This window comes from Peromyscus leucopus, chromosome 2, assembly GCF_004664715.2.
Source record: "Peromyscus leucopus breed LL Stock chromosome 2, UCI_PerLeu_2.1, whole genome shotgun sequence".
Classification (NCBI taxonomy): domain Eukaryota; kingdom Metazoa; phylum Chordata; class Mammalia; order Rodentia; family Cricetidae; genus Peromyscus; species Peromyscus leucopus.
In genome coordinates this window covers 126874063-126896264 of record NC_051064.1, presented here as the reverse complement: position 1 = coordinate 126896264, position 22202 = coordinate 126874063, and the positions used below count along the sequence as shown (strand labels likewise).

General features: G+C 50.2%; 2 protein-coding genes across 3 annotated transcripts; both read left to right on the top strand.

The window, feature by feature from the left end:
* The first annotated feature begins 12700 nt into the window (after nucleotides 1-12700).
* On the top strand, nucleotides 12701-16422 carry Tekt2 (tektin 2). 2 transcript variants are annotated; one of them, XM_028885477.2, is made up of 10 exons: nucleotides 12701-12931; nucleotides 13645-13850; nucleotides 13942-14067; nucleotides 14228-14433; nucleotides 14878-15021; nucleotides 15109-15223; nucleotides 15322-15429; nucleotides 15626-15769; nucleotides 15937-16016; nucleotides 16127-16422. In XM_028885477.2, the coding sequence occupies exons 2-10, from the start codon at nucleotides 13695-13697 to the stop codon at nucleotides 16338-16340; spliced, it is 1293 nt and encodes a 430-aa protein (XP_028741310.1). In that variant the 5' UTR covers nucleotides 12701-12931; nucleotides 13645-13694; the 3' UTR covers nucleotides 16341-16422. The 2 variants fall into 2 exon arrangements, with proteins under 2 accessions (XP_028741310.1, XP_037058828.1); XM_037202933.1 differs by lacking the exon at nucleotides 12701-12931 and adding an exon at nucleotides 12954-13151.
* A 403-nt stretch (nucleotides 16423-16825) lies between these two features.
* Adprs (ADP-ribosylserine hydrolase) lies at nucleotides 16826-21918 on the top strand. The gene is made up of 6 exons (XM_028885429.1): nucleotides 16826-17080; nucleotides 19402-19498; nucleotides 19765-19972; nucleotides 20052-20236; nucleotides 20551-20651; nucleotides 21121-21918. The coding sequence occupies exons 1-6, from the start codon at nucleotides 16849-16851 to the stop codon at nucleotides 21411-21413; spliced, it is 1116 nt and encodes a 371-aa protein (XP_028741262.1). The 5' UTR covers nucleotides 16826-16848; the 3' UTR covers nucleotides 21414-21918.
* Nucleotides 21919-22202: the final 284 nt, after the last annotated feature.

Sequence of the window (22202 nt, the reverse complement as noted above, 5' to 3'; positions counted from 1 at the left end):
AGCCTGGGCGATATCACAAGCTCCAGACCAAGAAAAAAAGTCCTGACTTATTTTGATACATATATTTTAATAGGTTGAATGGATTAATACTTCAACAACCCATTCCTCAACTTATGTATTTATTTATTTCACTGAAGTTGTTATATAGATATATTTATCACATTTGACCTCTTGGTATGCAGACAATTCTATACAGAAAATAATTTTTTTAGGAACTAGAGAGAGAGGCTCAACTCTTAAGAACACTTCCTGTTCTGTCAGAACCAGGACTGATGCCCAGAACCCACACTGACAGCTTGCCAATTCCTGAAACTCCAGCTCCAAGGGATCTGATGCCCCTGCCTGGCCTCGGTGGGCACATACACACCTAAGTCAGACAACATAAATTACATACATACACACACACACACACACACACACAACAGGCATGGGTCATACATTTGAGTTTCTGGTCAGCCTGGGCAATATAAGACCCTTTCTCTAAAAAAATAAAAAAGCCTTTAATCCCAGCACCCGGGAGGCAGAGGCAGGCAGATGGATCTCTGTGAGTTCGAGGCCAGCCTGGGCTACAGAGTGAGTTTCAAGACAGGCTCCAAAGCTACACAGAGAAACCATGTGATGAAAAACCAAAAAATAAAATAAAATAAAAATTAAAAAATTCTACCCATCTGTAGTCAGGCCTGAGTTATAAGGAAGACATAAGGTATTTTTAAATGTGGCCTTTAAATGGTCACAACTAAAAGAGGACTGTCGAGAGATTGTGTGTGCCTTTGAGAGTGGGGAGGGCTGTAGGACAGGAGCCAGAGACTTGGGTGTGGCTCACACTAGCTCTGCCTGAGCCGTTTTCTTCCTCGCTGTCTCCCTGTAGTGACTGTACCTGCCCTCACCTACCTCACCTAAGTTTTCTTGAGAATCAGTCTGTTTGTGAGTAATGTTTGACTTCCACAAAGGAAAAGCTATTCAGAAGTTCAGAGTGTAGAGAAGGTTCTGAAGGTTCTTTCCGGTCGGTCTCTGTGCAAGGGTCTTCATTATGTATGGCAGAGCGTTTTATGAAACTATGAGAAGCATGACGGCATCGCATGTGGTGTTCCAGTGTGTCTCGTTTCTTCGCTTCCAGACGTCCAGTGCGGGGGCACATTTTTTCTTTGTCACAACCCCTAGCAAAAACGTGTTTAAAAACCGAATCCCTTTCGGTGGTGCTAAAGCGGTTACAGTTGCATTTTTAGTTCCCGATGAAGCCGTCCGTCGGGCCCTCGGGTTTTAACCTGACCTGTCTCCAGGCGCCTGGGCTTCGCATCCACCTCCGCTGCTGTTCCGTGGGGCTTACCCTGTGCTCTCGGCCGCTGTTCGGCACCCTTCCCTTGGAGAAGTGGGTAGGGTTCTCAGAAGGAAAGTGTGCCGATTTCACTAGTCACTTTACAGAACTGAACTTTGCTTTACTTTAAAAAGCTGTAAAAGTTAAAACATAAGCCAGACACGGTGGTACACTCTGGTCCCACTGTGCAGGAGGCAGCGGCAGGCAGATCACAAGTCTGAGGTAAGTCAAGGTTACTTGGTGAGTCCCTTTCCCAGAAGTCAGAGAGAGACTGGCTGGAGTGATAGTGTATGTATGACCCGGGTACCTGTGAGTGCTGACAGGACGTTACATTTCAACACATTTCAACAGGAAACCCGTTTCCTTGTGAGATGGAGCTCCTGTTTCTAGGAGACCACAAAGGGCTTATCGCCACAGGTATAAACACTCCTTTCTGCAACAGACGAATTGGTTGCTTTTGTTTTTGTTTTTAAAGAAAAGTGGACGTATGTTAAATATACAGGGTATGGATGAACTCAATGTTTTTTCTTATCTCTACTGTTACTGACCTCCCCGTTCTTGCAAGCATTTGGGCCTTTCCAACTTCTCGATAAGAAAGCTGGTACCTGTGGTTAGTTTAATAGAACAATTAGAACTACAAGGTGAGACATTGGGGAGCTTTATACTTACAAATAAAAAAGCTGGGTGTGGTGAGTCACACCTGTACTCCCAGCACTTGGAAGGCAGAGGCAGGAAGATCATCCCAGATTCCAGGCCAGCCAGGGCTATGTAGCAAGACCTTGTCTCAAAACAAAGGAATAAAAATGCCTGTAGGGTGCAGTGCGGTGGCTGACACTGATGCATCAGAGCACTGTTCAGCGGGTCTCACTGTAACGTGTGACTTTGATGGCTCTCTTAGTCGTGGACCCATAAAAGTATTGCTGTATCTTGTAAGTAGATATCATTTGTGTGAACTAATTTGTGGGTGCATTTGTAGGCTGTGGAAAGCAGTGGTGTGTGTGTGTGTGTGTGTGTGTGTGTGTGTGTGTGTGTGTGTGTGTGTGTATTATAAAAACCTCACAACACTCTGGATTAAGTGTACATAGACAAAATAACGTGTTGTCTCTTTCACGTTGGGAAGACTAAGATGGCAGCATGGCCATTCATTCCATGGCAACCCTCCCTCTCTCTGGATTCCCTTAGCAGTTAGTTACTAACTGCTCCTGCTTTAGACAATTGCTGCTGCTTTTAAACCAACGTTCTTCCTCAAGGGACCTTTCTGGGGAGTAAAATGTACATTATAAGACGTGTGGGCAGGGTGGAGCCACCTGCAAAATGTCCTCCATGTGGATAGCCTTTTAAATTGGACCTTTGAATCACCTAGACCATGCGTGCCTATTTGTATTGCAGATGTGAACTTCTGTTTCGGGGTCAATAACAGAATGTTTTGAAACGGGAATGTTACATAAATTCAGAGTAATCTCTCCCACCCTCTTCTCATACTCCCTGCTCTTGCCAAATATTTCTACTGACACCAGAGCAAAGCCCAGGATGGGGCTCTGACCTCCTTCCTCGTCATCCCTCCCCAAAGTAGCTGCCGTATGCCTGAGCTCACCTCATATTCTTCCTTTGGTTTTCATAAGAGAGTTTAGTGTAGTATTTAAAGACCACAGCACTTCATAATGTTTGTCTACCTGCCGCCTTTTTACACGTCTGGCCACACACTCACATCAGTTGAGACAGTGGGGTGGGTCTGAGCTGTAAGTCTCTATGGGACCAGAAAAGATACAGACTGATGAACTTGGCTGCCATATTGTGCAAAGGGATTGGAACTCTGTCGGGAGTGATGTGTGTGTGATCACGGTCGTTAGATTCACCAAATGCTGGACTCTATCACTGTGTATGGGGGATCAGCTCTGATTTATTTATCATGGTAACTCCTTAAAGATGATGGGTGACTATGATAAGCAGAAAGCAAATAAAGTTTTTAATCAAAAGTGCTTGTCTTTGCTATTTCTAATTTGGTATTAAATTTTCTACTTTGAACTAAACCATCTTACCCTAAAAATTATTTCCAAAATGTATTTCCCCTTATGTGTGAATTGGGGCTGGAAGAAGCTAGTTGTAAACAGTTTGGTCATATGTAACACTTATGTTAAAGAAGTGCTCGTGATGCTTCCTGACCCAAACTGTCACCCAAATGTCCTGGGACCGAACCCCTCATTTCTCTGCCATTCTGTTCTATTTTGTGTCTGTTTTTACTCCTTGGTTTAAAAAGTTAATGGTTTTATTGTTGCTTATCCTCAGTTTAAAGTGTAACTTCCACTGATACCTGCAATTAAAAAAATAACTTTAAGAAAACTGTTCTAACCTTCTGTTGTCGTTGTTATTATAACTTCACAGTTAGGTGAGGGGAAGCCATCTGCTAGAGCAGAGGGAATTAGGTTTTACAGTCATGAAGTCCTGGGTTCAACTCTTCACTCTGAGCAAGTTCCCGAGTACTTCAAAACCTTTTTAATTAAAAAAAAAGTAAGGACCGGGCTGGAGAGATGGCTCAGTGGTAAAGGCTGCTCTTCCAGCAGTCCTGAATTCAATTCTCAGCAACCACATGGTAGCTCACAACCATCTATATAATGAGATCTAGTGCCCTCTTCTGGCATGCAGATATACTTGAAGGCAGAGCACTTATACATAATTAATAAATAAATAAATCCAAAAAGAAAAAAGAGGGGCTGGAGAGATGGTTCAGAGATTAAGAACACTGGCTGTTCTTCCAGAGGTCCTGAGTTCAATTCCAGCACTCATATGGTGGCTCACAACCATCTGTAATGAGATCTGGCTCCCTCTTATGGCCTGCAGGGATACATGCAAACAGAACACTGTATACATAATAAATAAATCTTTTTTAAAAAAGGACCAGTAAGATAGCTCAGCAAATAAGATCCTTGCTGCCAAGCCTGATGAGTTGACCCCTGGGATCCACATAATGAAGGAAGACAGACTCCTAAAAGTAGTCATCTGATCTCATATACCCACCATGATGTTCGCGTGGATGGACACACACACACACACACTACTAAATAAATGTAATTTTAAATGTCTGTTTAATTCGACCTGTTATAGAATTGCATACCTGTAATCCCAGCACTTGGGAGGCAGAGGCAAGATGATCACCCCAAGTTCAAGGCCTGGACTTCCTAGGCAAGAACTTGTCTATAAACAAAATAAGTAAATACATAATTTACTCTAATATGAAAGAATATGATCGAGCACTTGAGCCATTATAAGAGTTCATATCCGGGAAGTGTTTCAAAATGCTGAGCATGTGGATAGAGCTTAAGTTTTAAAGCGGTCTCTCCTGCACACACACTCATTTTTCTCCTTGTTTTTTGTTTTTTTGAGACAAGGTTTCTCTGTGTAGCTGTGGTTGCCCTGAAACTCACTCTGTAGACCAGGCTAGACCCAAACTCACATAGATCTGCCTGCCTCTATCTCCCAGTACTGGGATTAAAAGTGTGCACCACTTTTTTTTAAAATATATAATTTATTTTTATTTTATGTTCATTGGTCTTTTGCCTGTATGTGCGTCTGTATGAAGGTGTCAGAAACCCTGGAACTGGAGTTACAGACAGTTGTGAGCTGCCATGTGGGTGGTGAGGATTGAACCCAGGTCCTCTGGAAGAGCAGTCAGTGCTCTTAACCACTGAGCCATCTCCCCAGCCCTTCATTTTTATCTTCTTAACTAAAAGACACTGGGTAGAGCGCTGACGAGACGGCCCAGCAGATAAAGGCACTTGCCGCCAGGCCTGACGCCGCATGATGGAAGGAGAGAACCGATTCCCAATGGTTGTCCTCTGACCTCCATATCTGTGCTGTGGTACACATGCGCGCGCACACACACGTAAATGTTAAGAAGTTGGGGCTGGAGATGGCTCATCAGTTAAGAGCACTGGCTGCTCTTCCAGAAGTCCTGGGTTCAATTCCCAGCACCCATATGGCGGCACACAACTGTCTGTAACTCCAGCTCCAGGAGATCTGACACCCTCACAGAGACACACATGCCAGCAAAACACCAATGCACACAAAATAAACATAAATAAATCAATTTTAAAAATTAAAGACATTGGGTGGAATGGAATTATGGAAGTAAGAAAACAGGCTTAGAAACATCATCAGGAGGGAGAAGAAATTAAAAAACAAGGCTAGGTGTTTTTTAGCATGTTTTAGCATGCTGAAAACCCTGGGTTCTATCACCAACAACACAAAATAAATAAATAACAGAATGAGAAGGAAAGAACTTGTGAAAATCCTCACCAGCCCAGGAGTGGATTCCCAGCACAAATCTATGCAAGAGAACATCAGACTACGATTTCAGGCCAGGTGGTGGTGGCGCACACCTTTAATCCCAGTACTCAGGAGACAGAGGATCTCTGGGAGTTCGAGGCCAGCCTGGTCTACATAAGCCAGTTCCAGGACAGGCTCTAAAGCTAGACAGAGAAACCCTGTCTCAAAAAACCAAAAACAAAGATTTTTAGAAACCAGCTCTTGGCCAAACATGGTGGCACTCGCCTTTACACCCACCCTTGGGAGGTAGAGGCAGGTGTGAGCTTGAGGCCTACCTGGTCTGCATAATGAGACGCTGTCTCAGAAAGTCAAAAATAAAAAAGAATATAAAAATTCAGATTTTGTTTTATGACAAATGAGATCTAGCAACTTCTCTTACAGCTGCCATCAGGAAACTCAGTACTGGGGTAAAAAGGGCTGTCTCCACCGCCCGGGCACTACGAGGCATTTCCTTGCGTGGACTTAGGGAATTATAGTGACTCAATGTAGTAATCTCTGAATATGTGCTCCTTGGGCAAGCTTGCTTATTACTTTGAAGGTGTTGATATAAATATGGAATACTTGCCCCTTCAGACAGGCATTGTAGTCTCAGCATTCAGGAACCTGGGGCAAGAGGATAGCTTGAGCCTGTGTGTTTACACTGTCCTGGGCAAAACAGTGAGACTCCAGCTCAATCAAAAAGAAAACCAAGGTGCTGAGCTGACCACACCTGTAATCCCAGCACTCACGAGGCTGAGGCCTGAGGCAGGAGAATCATGAGTTTGGATTAGCATGAACTACATAGACACTGTCTAAAACAAACAAACAAACAAACAAACAACAAAAAAGCAAAACCAAGTTTTGGAATGGACAGAACAAATCACCAATAGAGCTCAACTGCTTTTAGAGTCTTCAGTGAGTCTCAGAAACAAGGACGATACTGAATGACACTGGAGTAATATCGGGGGTGGGGCTGGGGGCTCTTGGGGAGGTGTAGATGTAACTATCTTATTAAATAAGAAACACACAGCCAATACAGAGATGAAAGCCAAGAGGTCAGAGCAGTAGCTAAGAGCTAAAAACCTTACCCTTCACTGTCGCTGTTGTCCTACCCCTCCGAAAGAGACCTACTTCCTGTGTGTCTGTTGTGGTGGTATTCTAATTATACTGAAATGTGATTTTGATTGTATGTTAATAAATAAAGTTGCCCAGGGGTCAGAGCTATTAGAGCCATAGCAAGAGTGTGGCGGTGGTGGCACATGCCTTTAATCCCAGCACTTGGTAGAAGAGCTAGGTAGATCTCTGTGTGTTCAGGGATACAGCCAGCATTGGAGACATATGCCTTTAAGACTTGGGGGGCTGTACATACAGACAGTGACGAGGCAGTCACGTGTTTGGGTTTACAACCAATGAGAAGGCAGAACAAAAGACTATGAAAAGACATACACACAGGAAATAGCTCTCTTTCGGGAAGCTAGGAGCACACAGGAGGAAGGGTAAGATTTTAGCTCTGAGCTCTGACCTCTCGGCTTTCTCTTTTACATTGGTTCTGTGTTTCTTATTTAATAAGACAGTTGGTTACATCTACAGTCTGTCTTTTTTATAGAGTTTCTGTTCTGCCTTCTCATTGGTTGTAAACCCAGCCACATGACCTCCTAGTCACTGCCTGTCTGTACAGACCTCTAGGTCTTCGATGGTTGGTATTGAGATTAAAGGCGTGTGTCTCCAATGTTGGATGTATCCTTGAACACACAGAGATCTACCTAGCTCTGCCTACCAAGTGCTGGGATTAAAGGCGTGCACCACCACCGCCACGCTCTTGCTATGGCTTGCTAGTAGCTCTGACCCCCGGGCAACTTTATTAACATACAAATCACATTTTAGTACAAATAAAATATCACCATAGGGAGGAGAGTCAGAGTCGTTTTTCAGTTTCCATGTTTCACCATTTTGATCATTTGACAGTTTCTCTTGGCTGTGGTACTTACATGCATTGCAGATGCTTTAAGGAAATTAACTTCATCCACCAGTGAACAAAGCTGGGCTCAGCAGTGCATGTCTGTAGTCATCTGGGTGGGGAACCTGTGGCAGACCAGCCCAGGCCACATAGGGAGGCCCAGGCCTCCTTTAAATAACTGACCTGGAAACCTAGACTTATAGAACAAAAAGTAAGGAATACACTTCTGATATAAGCTAAGGTAAGGACTTTCTGAAAAGGACCCCAGTCACCCAGGTAATGGACAGACAAAAAGTGGGACTGTCGTGGAATAATCCTTCTGTACACTGTGAATATGTATGACTCTCACTGGTGAATAAAGAAGCTGGTTGGCCTATAGCAAGGCAGGATAAACTTAGGCAAGACAATCAAACTGAGGATAAAGGATGGAGTGAGAGAGTCAAGATGAACACGCTGTCCTGAGAAAAGGTACCAAGCCACGGGGCAAAGCATAGATTAAAAATATGGGTTAATTTAATCTCAGCACTAGGGAGGCAGAGGCAGGTGGATCTCTGTGAGTTCGAGGCCAGCCTGGGCTACCAAGTGAGTTCCAGGAAAGGCGCAAAGCTACACAGAGAAACCCTGTCTCGAAAAACCAAATATATATATATATATATATATATATATATATATATATATATATATATATATATATTAACTGAAGTGTAAGAGTTAGCTAGTAACAAGCCTGAGCTATTGACCACACATTTATAATTGAGTCTCCATGTGTAGGTTATTTGAAAAGTGGCCATGGCATAGGAAAACTCCACCTCCATGGGACTTCAAGAAATTAAAAAAATTAATCAACTGAAAAGACAGCCTACAAAATGGGGGGAAATGTTTGGAGCTATACATCTGAAAGGAGATTAGTGTCTAAGATATACAAAGAACTCAAAAAGCTAAAACATTAAGAAAACAACCCAATTTAAAAAATGCACTATGGGGACCAGAGAGATATTTCAGAAGTTAAGAATATGTACTGAAGAAGAAAAAAAAAAGAACACATATTGCTCTTGCAGAAGACCAGAGTTCAGTTCCCAGCATCCATATCAGGCACTTACAACTGTCTGTAACCCGACTCCAGGGGTCCTGCGGTGGCTTGAATGAGAATGGCTGGCTCCCATCTCATCCATTTGAGTGCTGAGTCTCCACTTGGTAGGACACTTTGGGAAGGATTAGGAGGTGTGGCCTTGTTAGAGGAGGTGTGTCACTGGGGGGTGGACTTCCAGGCCCAGTCTCCCTTGTCTCCCTCCCTCCCTCCCGCCTGCAGATCGATATGTAGCTCTCAGCTACTTCTCCAGCACAATGCCATGCATGCCACCACATTCCCAGACGATGATAATGGACTAACTGTTGGTTTTAATGCGGAGGTGCAGTGTTATTTATTAAGCCATGAGGTACGACAAAACCCAGTATAAGAGTTTTATTAGAAGGGAGGGACAGGAAAGAATGTGACCAGGCTCGTGGTACACATGGGGTGAGGGGTCTGTGACCCACTTCTTATGGATTCCCCTGCACATGCACATACGCCACACATGAGCATAGATAGCGTGCTCACACTGCGTGCACACTACATGATCACGCAGTGCACGGATTACGTAAGAGTAAGGCCCCTTGCTTGGCTACGGAACTGCGGTCATGTAGCTGGGGGCGTGGCCAGGAATTCCAACACTAACCCTCTAGAAGTTGACTTGGTCATGGTCTCTCTGTCACTCTAAGACAGGATCCAGCACTCTCTCTGGCCTCTGAGGGCATCTGCACTCACAGCTACACATAGATACACACAATTAAAAATCAAATCTCTTTTATTAAGTGGGCTATGGTACTAAACAGTTCTAAAAGAAGAAATACCAATGACTAAGAAATATTTTAACACATGTTCGCTGTCCTTGGCCATTAGAAAAATGCAAATTAAAATTGCTTTGAGATCTTACCCAGCCCCAGCCAGAATGGCTAAGATTAAGAAAACAAAAGATAGCACATTCCAGTAAGGATGTGGGAAACAAGGAACTCTCATACACTGTTAGTGAGAGTGTAAACTGGTGTAGCCACTATGAAAATTAGTGTGACAGTTCCTCAGAAAACTAAAAAGAGATCTACCGTATGACTCAGCTGTGCCTCTGCTGGGTATATACCTAAAGGACCCTGTAGCCTGGTTCATATACGAATCCATCCATGTTCATCACTGCTTTATTCCCAGTAGCTGAGATGTGGAAACAGCCTAGGTATCCATCAACTGGATAGATAATGAAAATATGGTACCTTACACATGGAACTTTATTCAGCTATAAGAAAAAGGAAGTTTGCAGATAAAGGAATGGAACTGGGAAACATACTGAGTGAGACACACTATGCGATGTGTCTTGTCTTTCACTGATGGCCACAAGGTTCCAGGAGTCCGGCCTGAGATCACAGTAATACATGCTGTGTAGGCACACTGTTGCAACGAACCCTAAATGGTCTTACAATAAAAACCTGGAGCCAGATATCAGGGTTATCTGAAAGATAAGAGAAGCAGAGCAAGCCATAGCTACCACCTCTTACCTCACCAACTCCTCAGCCTGACAGAGCCTCTACAGGAGAACGAATTCCTGTCTCCTCCCACCTTGTATTTCTTTCTCTGCCCAGCCATATCACTTCCTGTCTCAACCTTCCTAGTGCTAGGATTAAAGGTATGTGATCCCAGGTGCTGGAATTAAAGATGTGTGCCACCACTGCCTGGCTGTTTCTCTTTTAGACTGGATTAATCTCATGTAGCCCCAGTGTGGCCTTGAACTCACAGAAATCCAGATGGATCTCTGCCTCTGCCTCCTGAGTGCTAGGATTAAAGGTGTGTGCCACCACTGCCTGACCTCTATGGCTAACTCTGTGGCTAGCTCCGTCCTCTGATCTTCAGGAAACTTTTATTTCTTAGATTACAAGCAATGTATCTCCACAGAACACCTTATCTCCAAGATAAACAAAACCTACACACAAAGTTTAACTAAAAATTGTCAAGCAGTGATGGTGTACACCTTTAATCCTAGCACTCGGAAAGGCAGAGGCAGGAGGATCTCTGTGAGTTCGAGCCTGGTCTATAGAATGATTTCCAGGACAGCCAGGGCTACACAGAGAAACCCTGTCTCAAAAAAAAAAAAAAAAAAAAGAAAGAAAGAAAGAAAGAAAAAGGAAAAAAAAAACAATTTTTCTAAAAATAAATTTCCTATCCCTTTTCAGTACACAAACCTACCAGAGATCCCCAAATAAAGCCAACTTAAAGAGACCATGATCATTTGTATGCCAACGCCGGTATTTGTTTCTCCTGGCTACCCACTCAGCCATTTGCTCAGCTCTGATATCCCTTTCTTTCAGGTGATAAATGCCATCGGGTGTGAACTTCCTTCCAGCAGAAAAGTGGAAGACTTTTGGAACTAGCAGAGCTCAAAAGACCTCAGGGCTTTCGTTAGAGTCCACCATAGCAACTAAATGGCTGGCCGGTGAAGGGGCATGCATGTGTGCCAGGAACTCGCCAAAGTTAGAAATCACACACCACACAGGAGCCGAGCTCACTGAAAGTGGTAAACCATCCCAGTGACAGGGTGTCAGGTGCCTGGCATTTCTAACACAAAATGACAGGACATAACATCACTACATACATACATACATACATACATACATACATACATACATACATACGTGATATGTGTACCTGCAAAGGCAATACTTGGCCGCTGGGACACATTTCCAGCCTATCGCTCACCCCATCACTCCTTTCTTCCTGGCTAACACATCAGTTGACTGAATTCTGGAAACACTGGTATGTAGAAACCCCGGGAGCAGGGCCACTCCAGCTCTACTGTATGTGTTTATTATTTATTTCTGTCATAAAATGTTTCCCCAAAAAAGCAAGCCAAAAGTTAAGGCTGGGGATATAGCTCGGTAGTGGAACATAAGCTCTAAATTTATGAAGTTCTAGGCTCAGTCCCTAATGCCCCCAGATTAATTAATCAATTAATTTAAAAATTGACCATTTCTTCCAGCAATTAATTTGTCTGTGTTTTTTTGTTTTGGTTTGGTTTTGGTTTTGGTTTTTCAAGACAGGATTTCACTGTGTAGCCCTGGCTGTCCCTGGAACTCACTTTGTAGACCAGGCTGGTCTCAAACTCAAGAGATCTGCCTGCTAAAGGCATGCAACACCACTGCCCGGCTTGTCTGTCTTTTCTAATCTTTAAAAAAGAGCTCCATCATGAACTCCTGTTCATGTCCCATGTATGAGCCATATGTTAGAATGTACAAAGTAGCCAGAGGTAATTTCAGCGCTTGGGAGGCTGAGGAAGGATTTTGAGTTAAGGCCAGCTGGGGTTACATTGTGTGTGTGTGTGTGTGTGTGTGTGTGTGTGTGTGTGTGTGTGTGTCAGGGGTCTATTAAAAAAAATTCTGCTGGGCTGTGGTGGCGCACACCTTTAATCTCAGCATTCAGGAGGCAGAGGCAGGTGGATCTCTGTGAGTTCGAGGCCAGCTTGGTCTACACAGTGAGTTCCATGAAAGGCGCAAAGCTACACAGAGAAACCCTGTCTCGGAAGAAAAAAAAAAGAAATTCTGCTCCAACACCAGTCTTTCCCAGGCTTCAGAACAAATTTGCAGGATGAATCCCCTAAAAACAAGCACCTCTCACTTCTTAGATGGCAGCCCCACCCTCCACTGGCCCACCAAGTCCAGACACCTTTACCTATCATTACCCTTGTAGGAATGACAGGTTCTGCCTGCCGGTCCTGCCTCTGTGGTGCTGGGTGATGGCTGTGCATCACCACGTCCATGTGCATCACCACGTCCAGTTTTTGCTGGTTCATCAAACTATGCAAGCGCTCTACCTACTGAGCATCCAGCCCCCCCACCACCACCCACTAAAATACCAACCGGTTCTCTTTTCCAAAGTTGTGCTCTCTCCAAAAAAGGAACACCATTTTTGTTTGTATGACTCCAAACACTGGTAAAATCGTTGAGCAAAACAAGGTCAAAGGAATATGTATTAGATGTATGTAAGCCCAAGGTGTATTTTTTGTTACACCCCCACCCATTTCTGGAAAGAGACCCAGAAGCAAAGCGAGCCTGGGCGCTAGGCCTTTTCTGTACCTACGCACTATCCATACTTTTAAAATCTCGTCAGTGTAAACCGTTGATCAAAACTAAAATGTCCAGTTCTTAGATCCGCAGCTGGAGCTCAGGTGATAGCGCGGGGCCCAGGTGACGCCGCGAGGAGGGGGCGGTTGCTAGGCAACCAGAGACGCAAACAAGAGGCGTTCCCAGACTACCGCACCGAGGGCGAGCAGGAAGAGGAGGTGAGGGGATTGGGGCGGCGGGAGCATCCTGTGACCCCACCCCCCCTTCTAACCCAGACCTCTGGCCGGGGTATTGATTGAAACCCCAAAGGCGGAGCCTGTGCGGGGGAAGGGTCCTGCTGGGACCTAGACTCTGACCCCAGCTCCTCCCACCCGGCGGCCAGCCTGTTCCTCCTCTGTACCAGGGCGGGGCAAGGGACCCAGCGCCCTCCCTACCCAGGTAACTGGTTCCAGTCTGGGTTCGCCGGGCCAGTCATACCACCCTGGAAAAGCAACAATGCTTCTTCTCCCTCATCCCCCGTGGGTGTGGCCCAGAGCCTGGGAAAGAGTGATTGTTGGAAGTAGGGGTGGAAACAGGATTAAGGGGTATGTTTCCTGCCATCCCTTTACTAGGCATTTGGTGCCTCCTAAACACACACACACACACACACACACACACACACACACACACACACACCACACACACACACACACACACACACGGGCTCTCTTCTTTCCTTTCCACGCCCCTGGATCTGCAGGCTCCAGGGCTTTGTGCTTTGTGCCCGAAGATGGACCACTGAGGAAATATAGCTGATTGCTAATACCTCACAGGAAGTTGAGCCGGGGGCTGAATTGGAACGCTCCTCAGCAGACTCTGAGCTGCAGGAAAGGGCTTGGAGCCAGGAGGACGGGATCTGGGTCCAGAAAGGCACTTTGCTTTTCTTCTGCAGGTGGTGGTCTGGAACAGGCCTAAGGGTTTCAGACCCTTGGCTCCTTAGCCATGGCTACACTCAGCGCCAAGCCCAGCCAGCACTACCAGCTCTCCGACTGGCGCACCAACAGCTACCTGTTGTCCACCAATGCGGAGAGGCAGCGGGATGCTTCCCACCAGATCCGCCAGGAGGCCCGGATCCTTCGCAATGAGACCAACAACCAGGTTTGGGGGTGGGGCTGGTCATTGAGCCCCGTGGGCCATGGGAGGTCCCTCAGCCACGGACACCCATTTCATTTGGTTCCGTCTCTTCCAGACGGTATGGGATGAACACGACACGAAGGTTCGCCTGGCAGAGAGGATCTGTACTGTCAACCGGTGGAAGGAGATGCTCGACAAGTGTCTGACAGATTTAGATGCCGAGATCGACACCTTGACACAGGCAGGGAGCTGGGCCGGGTACCAGCAGGTTCTGATGCAAAGGCCTACTACTCCTTCCACCCCACTGGGATCTCGGAAGCCACACTCCCCTCTGCCGAGGTCGGGATAGGACCGGTCTCGCAGTGCATCAGCCCACCCATCCCTGTGCCCGCCCTTTCTAGATGAAAGAGTCTGCAGAACAAAACCTGCAGGCCAAGAACCTGCCCCTGGACGTGGCCATCGAGTGCCTGACCCTGCGGGAGAGCCGGCGAGACATTGATGTCGTGAAGGACCCTGTCGAGGAAGAGCTGCTTAAAGAGGTGGAGGTCATTGAGGCCACCAAGAAGACCCTGCAGCAGAGGATCGACCAGGCCTTCCAGCAGCTCTGGTGAGGCGGGGAGGGGCCTGAGCACACTCACATGCATTCGAGGCATGGGGGGGGACGGACAATCAGTTGGATGATGCTTTGTGTCCCTCCCGGCCTTCGGTCGGAAACCACCGGCTGGTTTCCAGCAGCTTTCCACTGCCTACTCCTTGTTAGGATCCCGTTCTAGGTAGCCATTGTTTCGTGCTTGAAAGCACCCACACTGCCCTCAGCACCTTATTGTAAGTGTGCGCGCAGGCATGCGAAGCCACATACCCGTGCCTTGTGTCTGTGGGACACTCGTGAGGTTGTGCCGCTCTGTGTCTTGGATTCAGCGGCACCTGCATTGCCACACACACACACACCACCACAGCCCCTCAGTATCCTCACAGTCCTGTCAGGGTTGCATCCCAGAACCCCCTCCCCAGGGTTAGGGGGGGCTGGCTCCAATGCAGTCTTCTTCCCCAGTCTCCTGCAGGAAATCCGGCAGCAGCTCAACTCTGACCACCGAGACAAAATGGAGACGCTGGACATCGACAGGGGCTGCCTCTCTCTCAACCTCACGTCTCCAAACATCTCTCTGAAGGTTAACCCCACACGCGTCCCCAAAGAGTAAGAAGAGAATTTCAGCCGGCCCTTCCTCCTCCGCCCCTTGGAGGCCCACACCCCGTAACCCCGCTGTTTTCCTTGCCCCCACAGCTCCACCACTCTCCAGCAGTGGGATGAGTTCAGTAGGTTCAACAAGGACCGAGCCGACGCAGAAATGAAGGCAGCCATAGAGTTGAGGGAAGCCATTGCCCTAACTATTGCTCAGGTGACTGAGCCCAACTCACCCTTACCCTTCCTTCCACCCTGACCACGTCCTAGCCTTTCCCCTGACTCCACCCGCCTCTTGGCGCGCTTTCCATGCAGACCAACAATGAACTTGAAGCTCAGAGGGTCACAACAGAATTTGCCTTCCGGAAGCGGCTTCGGGAGATGGAGGGTGTGTACAGCGAGCTCAAGTGGCAGGAGAAAAATGTGAGTCTCTCCCTGGCCCTCCCGCCCTGCTGTGAGGCAAGGCACAGGTGCCCTGCCTGCTCTGAAGCTCGGAGTTGGGGCCCCGAGTGTGCGCGTGCGTGCGTGCGTGCGTGCGTGCGTGCGTGCGTGTGTGCGTGCGTGCGTGTGTGTGTGTGTGTGTGTGTCTTGCTGGTGGAGAACAATATGTCTGCCACAGACCTTGGAGGAGATAGCCGAGCTGCAGGAAGACATTCGGCACCTGGAAGACGACCTGCGCAGGAAGATAATGAACTTGAAGCTTGCACATACCCGGCTGGAGTCCAGAACCTACCGGCCCAATGTGGAGCTCTGCGAGGACCAGGTACGAGGACCCCCAGCGGGGACCGCCCTTCCCTACTAAGGAGTCCTCAGTTTTCTCCCTGCACAGGTTCCCGGTGGAGCCAGCGTTCTGGCCCTGGGCAGCCCCGAGGCCAGCTGAAGGGCAGTGTGGCTGGACCGCAAGTCCCAATCCTGCCCCTCTGCCTCCAGACACAGGGTGGCCTCAAAGACGAAGTGCACCAGTTGGAGGCAACCATCGCTATCTTGAAGCAGAAGCTGGCCCAGACACAGTAGGTTTAGAGCCAACCATGGGACCTTACTGCCTACTGGTCCCTCTGGGAAATGATCTGGCCCTCGAAGCCTCATGCAGGGCTGTGAGCTCTCGATGCCTCCTCTACAGGGACGCTCTGGACGCCTTGTGCAAGCACCTGGCCCGGCTGCAGGCTGACATTGCGTGCAAGGCCAACTCCATGCTGTTGGACACCAAGTGTATGGACACCCGGCGCAAGCTGAAGGTGCCGGCTGAGAAATTCGTGCCCCAGGTGGACACCTTCAAGCGCACGACAAACCGTACACTGAGTCCGTTCAAAACCTGCCAGCTGGAGCTAACCTAGCCTTGGTGGCTGAGGGAGGAGGGAAGGTTGGGTGGGAAGTGAGGAGAGGGCAGTGAACTTTAAATAAAGATGGAGTTCTCAGGCCAGGCTCTTCTCTGCTACCCACCAGGGTGGCTGGCAGAGTGAGACGCTCCGCTTGGGGGACAGAGTGGCCTAGGCTTCGTGGGGGTCAAGAGTCCAAAGCGACAACATTGGAGTAGGCAACCTTCTCGTTCAGGTTCTTTTGAAAAGGCCCCCCACCTCACCCCACCCCACCCCCGACACTTTAGGGGGCTGTCGGCCCGACTCGTGGCGCCATTTACAAACGGGATGGTAGGGGGCGCCAGAGCGGAGCGTGCGGGAACCGCGGAGCGCTGCGGCGCAGAGCCGCTGGGTGGCGCGGTAGGGTGGGAACGCCATGCTGAGACTCCGGGCCACAAGGGGGCGCTGTGGGGATGGTGGCGGGAAGAAGGGATGACCGCGGAGGCGGCAGCATCGGCGCCGGAAGTGGCGACTAGCCCGCGCGCGGATGGCGGCGGCGGCGGCGGCAGCGATGACGACGGCGGCGGCGGCGGGCGGCGGCGGCGGGGCTGGTGCGGCCCGCTCTCTCTCGCGCTTCCGAGGCTGCCTGGCGGGCGCGCTGCTGGGAGACTGCGTGGGCGCCGTCTACGAGGCCCACGATACCGTCAGCCTGACGTCAGTCCTGCGTCACGTCCAGAGCCTGGAGCCGGACCCGGGCACGCCGGGCAGCGCGCGGACAGGTGGGCGGGGCGCCGGGGGCCCGCACCGGGGCGCGGGGAGGCGAGGCTGCCGAGGCCGAGGGTCCTGCGGCGGCCAAGCCCCGAGTGTCAAGGCCCCTGTGGCCCGATCGGTTTCCCCCAGCTCCCCCAGCCGTGTCTCCCCCACCCCGGTCAGAGCGCAGGCCTCGCCTACAGCCGTGGCGGGAGCCGGAGCCCACTCGTCCGGTTCCGTCGTGGCCCGCTTTCTCAAGCTGCAGGCCCGATGTGGGCGTCGGCGGGCACTTTCCCCCCCAGCCCGCGGAGATATGTCCCTTCCCTTGGCTTGCGTAGGCAGCTTGTCCTCCGGGTCGGGGTCCGGATGTCAGCAGAGGACTCGGTTCTTCTTGGAGAGCATGTAAAAGGGGGCCATCGTCAGGTCCCCCGAGGACACCTTGAAGGAAGAGCTGTTTAGAGGTGGGGGAAGGACAGATCTGCTCCGAGAGGCAGGAAGAGTGTAACAGGACCGAGGGAAGGATTTCAAGATGGAGGGCACCAGTGTGCTACCAAAAAAGTCGGGGTCCTCTTGACCCGGAGAGCCATGTCGAGTGGGTTGAGGAGACCATGGGGAAGCGGACGTTAAAGGAAGCAGAGATGAGACAGAGACAACTATTTTTGTTTCCTTATGGTTTGGTAAGGGGCATGCTTTAGGTTGAGCGGTAGCTGGGACCCTGTGGCTTCAGAAAACGAGGCTTAGGAAGGACTGAGTGAAAAGAGCTGGCATAACTGAGGAGTCCCGAGGAAGTTCTGGCCTTGGGCGGTGCAAAGTCCAGGAGCTCAGCCCATCTCCTAAAGGCCTGCTTCGTTCCTCTCTGCCCTGAGATTGCCTTTTGGGGATGGACCCTTGACAGCCCTTTACCCCGCACGGGACCCCAGTCGCCCTGCAGTAGACGCTCTCCTTTTGCTACAGTCCCTACAAAAGTTGCACCTTGAGTCTGCGGCCTGGCCCCTAAATAAGGAAGTGGTCCTAAGAGATGAATGGCTGATAGTTACTGTCTGATTAGGCAGGAGGTCAGTCACGGGCTGGGACTGAAGAAGGTGGCTCCCTCAGGGAGAACAGACGCTGTTCCCCTCACCCACAGGGGTGTGATTGAGGATAGACAGGGCAAAGAGCAACGCCTCACCTCAGTGGACTGGGAATTCAGTTACCGCTATGAAGCTAGGATGTAGGGGCCACCAGAGAAGAAGGAAAATGGAGTAGACAGCTATTTGAGGGATCAGGAAGGCACCCATTAGGAGAGTCTATTCTCGGTAACTGTCTTCTCTCAAGGGAGGCCAAGTCAGGTCCCTAGCAGGTTAGTAGCCTCTTTGTGTATGGCATGTTAGAAGTACCAGAACATAACTGAGTATGGCGTCATACTCCTGCGATCCATCCCAGTACTGACGAGGAAGAGGCAGGCAGATCACAGCCAGTTTGAAGCCAGCCTATACATCTATGCAGTTCTAGGCCAGGCAGAACTACACAGCGAGACCCTGTCTCAAACACAAAACAAAGGGGCTGCTGAGATGGCTCCGCAGTTAAGAGCACTGGCTGCTCTTCCAGAGGGCCCAGGTTCGATTCCCAGCACCCACATGGTGGCTCACAACCACCATCTGTAAGTCCAGGCTCAGGGGCTCTGACACCCTCTTGTGGCCTTCCCGGGCACCAGGCACACATGTGGTGCACAGACATACGTGAAGGCAAAAACACCCATACAAATAAACATTTTTTATAAGGAGGGGGGGTTCCAGAATCCCTGCAGCTAGGGGGAAAGGAGATGAGGTGTGTGGAGATGGGGAACAGCCCAGCTGGAAGGACTTGACCCAAGTGCACGGATTGGTCCTGGGCTTGTGCAAGGGAATCCGTGAGATGGACGATGGCAAGGAGGGAGAGGACCACGCTGGGAGGGTTTGGATGCCAAGCCCATGAACTGAGACCTCTTCCTGAAGGCAGCGGACAGCTGTTGTGATCGGGAGAATGAAAGGAAGAAGGTAACATCTCACCGAAGAATTTGTGGCAGTGCTTAAAGCCCGCCCTGGAGGTGGGGAGCGGTGTAGCCCAGGCAGGCCGTATTGAGATGACAAATAGAGAAGGGAGGAGGGACTGGAAGGTCCCCCTTCAGAAAGCAGCGGGTGGCGTGACTGTGGAGCAGACAGTTGCTGCAGATCCCAAGGCTGAAGTCTGAAGAATGCCTAGCTTGCGGGAGGAAGGGGTAAGGGGTCACAGCGGGGTCGTGGTAGAGATCAGCTGTGGGGCCACCAGGAGAACTAAGTGGGCATTCTCCCAGAGGGGGGCTCCTCTAACCCCACCACCCTCTCCCCTGCAGAAACATTGTACTACACAGATGATACTGCCATGGCCAGGGCCCTCGTGCAGTCCCTGCTGGCCAAGGCGGCCTTCGACGAGGTGGACATGGCTCACAGGTGAGGGTGTTATCCTGGCACGAGGCCAGGCAGGCAGCGGTGCAGTCTCCCTCAAGAGAGGAACAGTGTCTGTGCATACTCGGCCCCCTTCCCTCAGCAGGACCCTTTCCCAAGTCTGACACCAGCGCCCCGAGCTAAAAATGACAGCACTGTTGGTACAGGCGTCCCAGGCACCTGGCGCCTCCCCGTTCAACCCAGCCCGGCCTTTTCTTCTAACCACGAGAGGCACCTCTGGAGCTCTCACTCCGCCTTCTTCTCTTCACCAGGTTTGCCCAAGAGTACAAGAAGGACCCTGACCGAGGGTATGGGGCCGGAGTCATCACGGTCTTCAAGAAGCTCCTGAGCCCCAAGTGCCGTGACGTCTATGAGCCTGCCCGGGCCCAGTTCAATGGAAAGGGCTCCTATGGCAACGGCGGTGCCATGCGGGTGGCAGGCATCCCTCTGGCCTACAGCAGTGTCCAAGATGTACAGAAGGTACTGGGCAGGCTGGCCACAGACACCCCTTCCCCAGCTGATCTCTAGAGACGTGTGACATGGCTCCTCCTCTCCATAGTTTGCCCGGCTCTCGGCCCAGCTGACCCATGCCTCCTCCCTGGGCTACAACGGTGCCATCCTGCAGGCCCTGGCTGTGCACCTCGCTCTGCAGGGTGTGTCTTCCAGTGAGCACTTCCTGGAGCAGCTTCTGGGCCACATGGAGGAGCTGGAAGGTGATGCCCAGTCGGTCCTGGATGCCAAGGAGTGAGTATGGGCTGGAGCGAAGACTGAGGCAGGTCACAGTGTGTGTAGGGCAGGGGTAGGGTGTCTGGCGTTGCTGAAAAGCCAGGTCTTCCTGTCTCCACTGGGACCCGACGGAGTGGTCGGAACAGGCCCCTTAGCCTCTGGATTCATGGCCCTCAGTGTCCCAGAGAACAAAACGTCTCTGGCCCTCTCCCAGCACTGTTAAGGGATGTGCACCTGGATGGGACCTGATGTCCCCAATTCCTCTTGAGTCTCTTCCCCTGCCTATGTCTCTGCCTGCTCACTCTGACCTCTGAATCGCTTCCCAAACCCAGGTTGGGTATGGAGGAGCATCCATACTCCAGCAGGCTGAAGAAGGTTGGAGAGCTGCTGGACCAGAACGTGGTGAGCCGAGACGAAGTGGTGTCTGAGCTAGGTGGGTGGACCCTGACTACTGTGTGCCCCGACTGCCCTCAGAGAGGGCTGCTCAAACAGCTAGAGCCCTTCTGTAGTGCCTCTGGCGGGGCTGTGAGCATGGTGCCCCAGCCTTAAGGATCATTATCCCCAGAAGCGGCAGCTGGTTGGCCAGTCTGTCCGCCAGTGTGATCGGTGTGATCACGGATGTTAATTTACCTGGTGCCTGTGCCCTGGGCTCTGTGAAGAGCACTTCACAGTGACCCGCCTCTCAACAGCCCTGGGAGAGTGCAGGGATCAAAGCCAAGAACAGGGCTAAATGGAGCCTCGCCTGGCCACCAGTAGGCATGGTGGGTCCCCCATCGTCTGGCTGTGAGCCTGAGATCCCAGGCATGGCCCTGCACAAAGCTGGGCGTGCTGGCTCTTGGCAGATGGCAGGAAGCCTGTAGCAGGGAGGTAGGTCACATCCCTCTGCTCCGGCTTCCCCACAGGGAATGGCATTGCTGCCTTTGAGTCCGTGCCCACCGCCATCTACTGCTTCCTACGCTGCATGGAGCCCGATCCTGAGATCCCCTCCACCTTCAACAGCCTCCAGAGGACTCTGATCTACTCCATCTCACTTGGTGGAGACACAGACACCATAGCCACCATGGCTGGGGCCATCGCCGGAGCTTACTATGGGATGGAGCAGGTGCCAGAGAGCTGGCAGCAGAGCTGTGAAGGCTACGAGGAGACAGACATCCTGGCCCAGAACCTGCACCGAATCTTCCAAGAGAATCTGTGAAGGCCCAGCTCCAGCGGCCTTCTCAGCATCGGGACCAAGGACAACTCAGATTGCAACCAGAGTCCCCTTAAGCTGGCTCTCCTGCCGTGAAGGGCAGGCTGAGGGCACCCTTGGGGCTGGAGTCTTAGGATGGTCTGTGGAACAGTGAGGAACTGGTACCTTCGTGGAACTGCAGGACACCCCAGGGTCCTCAGAAAGCTGAGGGGTCAGGACAGTTTTATTTTGGAGGAGTATTTGTGTGGCATTCTTTTCCATCTGAGACATGGGACTTTAGAAGGTGGAAATGACCTGTGGGCATATCGTACCTCCCTGTTGGGTTCTAACCAGTGTGACAGGCAGCTGCTTGTTGGACTGGACAGTGCCAACAGGTTGTGTGGCTCTTGAGACTGGCATCTGCATCCAGCCCATCCATTGCCAACCTGGCCTGGCGCCTCTCTGCAATGGGGCTCCTTGACAGCTTCTGGTGGAAGTCACAGCAATAAATGGTTGGTTTTTTTTTTTTTAATTCCAGCATATCCCATTTCTGTTTCCACTAGAGGATTCTCTTAAGTAGTGACTCACTGCCTGGAACAGGGACCCTGTAGAGTGGTACAGAGTACCACCTTTGACGGTAGTAGGATGTCACCCCAGGTATCCCTGTGGACTGTGTTGTAGGCCTCCTGTATCTCAGGGTGAAGGCCTCGGCTTTCAAGGAAGGATTGTCCAGCATCTGTTAGAAAGGACATTTGAAGGTGGGAGTAGAGGCCTTTAATCCCAGCACTTGGGAGGCAGAGGCAGGTAAATCTCTGA

What these genes read in the sequence shown, in the direction of transcription:
- Tekt2 (XM_028885477.2), top strand. Translation starts at nt 13,695, where the DNA reads ATGGCTACACTCAGCGCCAAGCCCAGCCAGCACTACCAGCTCTCCGAC. An exon ending in TCAAGTGGCAGGAGAAAAAT is followed by an intron (nt 15,430 to 15,625) that starts GTGAGTCTCTCC and finishes TGTCTGCCACAG; the next exon opens with ACCTTGGAGGAGATAGCCGA. An exon ending in TGGAGCTCTGCGAGGACCAG is followed by an intron (nt 15,770 to 15,936) that starts GTACGAGGACCC and finishes CTCTGCCTCCAG; the next exon opens with ACACAGGGTGGCCTCAAAGA.
- Adprs (XM_028885429.1), top strand. Translation starts at nt 16,849, where the DNA reads ATGGCGGCGGCGGCGGCGGCAGCGATGACGACGGCGGCGGCGGCGGGC. An exon ending in TCGGTCCTGGATGCCAAGGA is followed by an intron (nt 20,237 to 20,550) that starts GTGAGTATGGGC and finishes TCCCAAACCCAG; the next exon opens with GTTGGGTATGGAGGAGCATC. An exon ending in CGAAGTGGTGTCTGAGCTAG is followed by an intron (nt 20,652 to 21,120) that starts GTGGGTGGACCC and finishes GCTTCCCCACAG; the next exon opens with GGAATGGCATTGCTGCCTTT.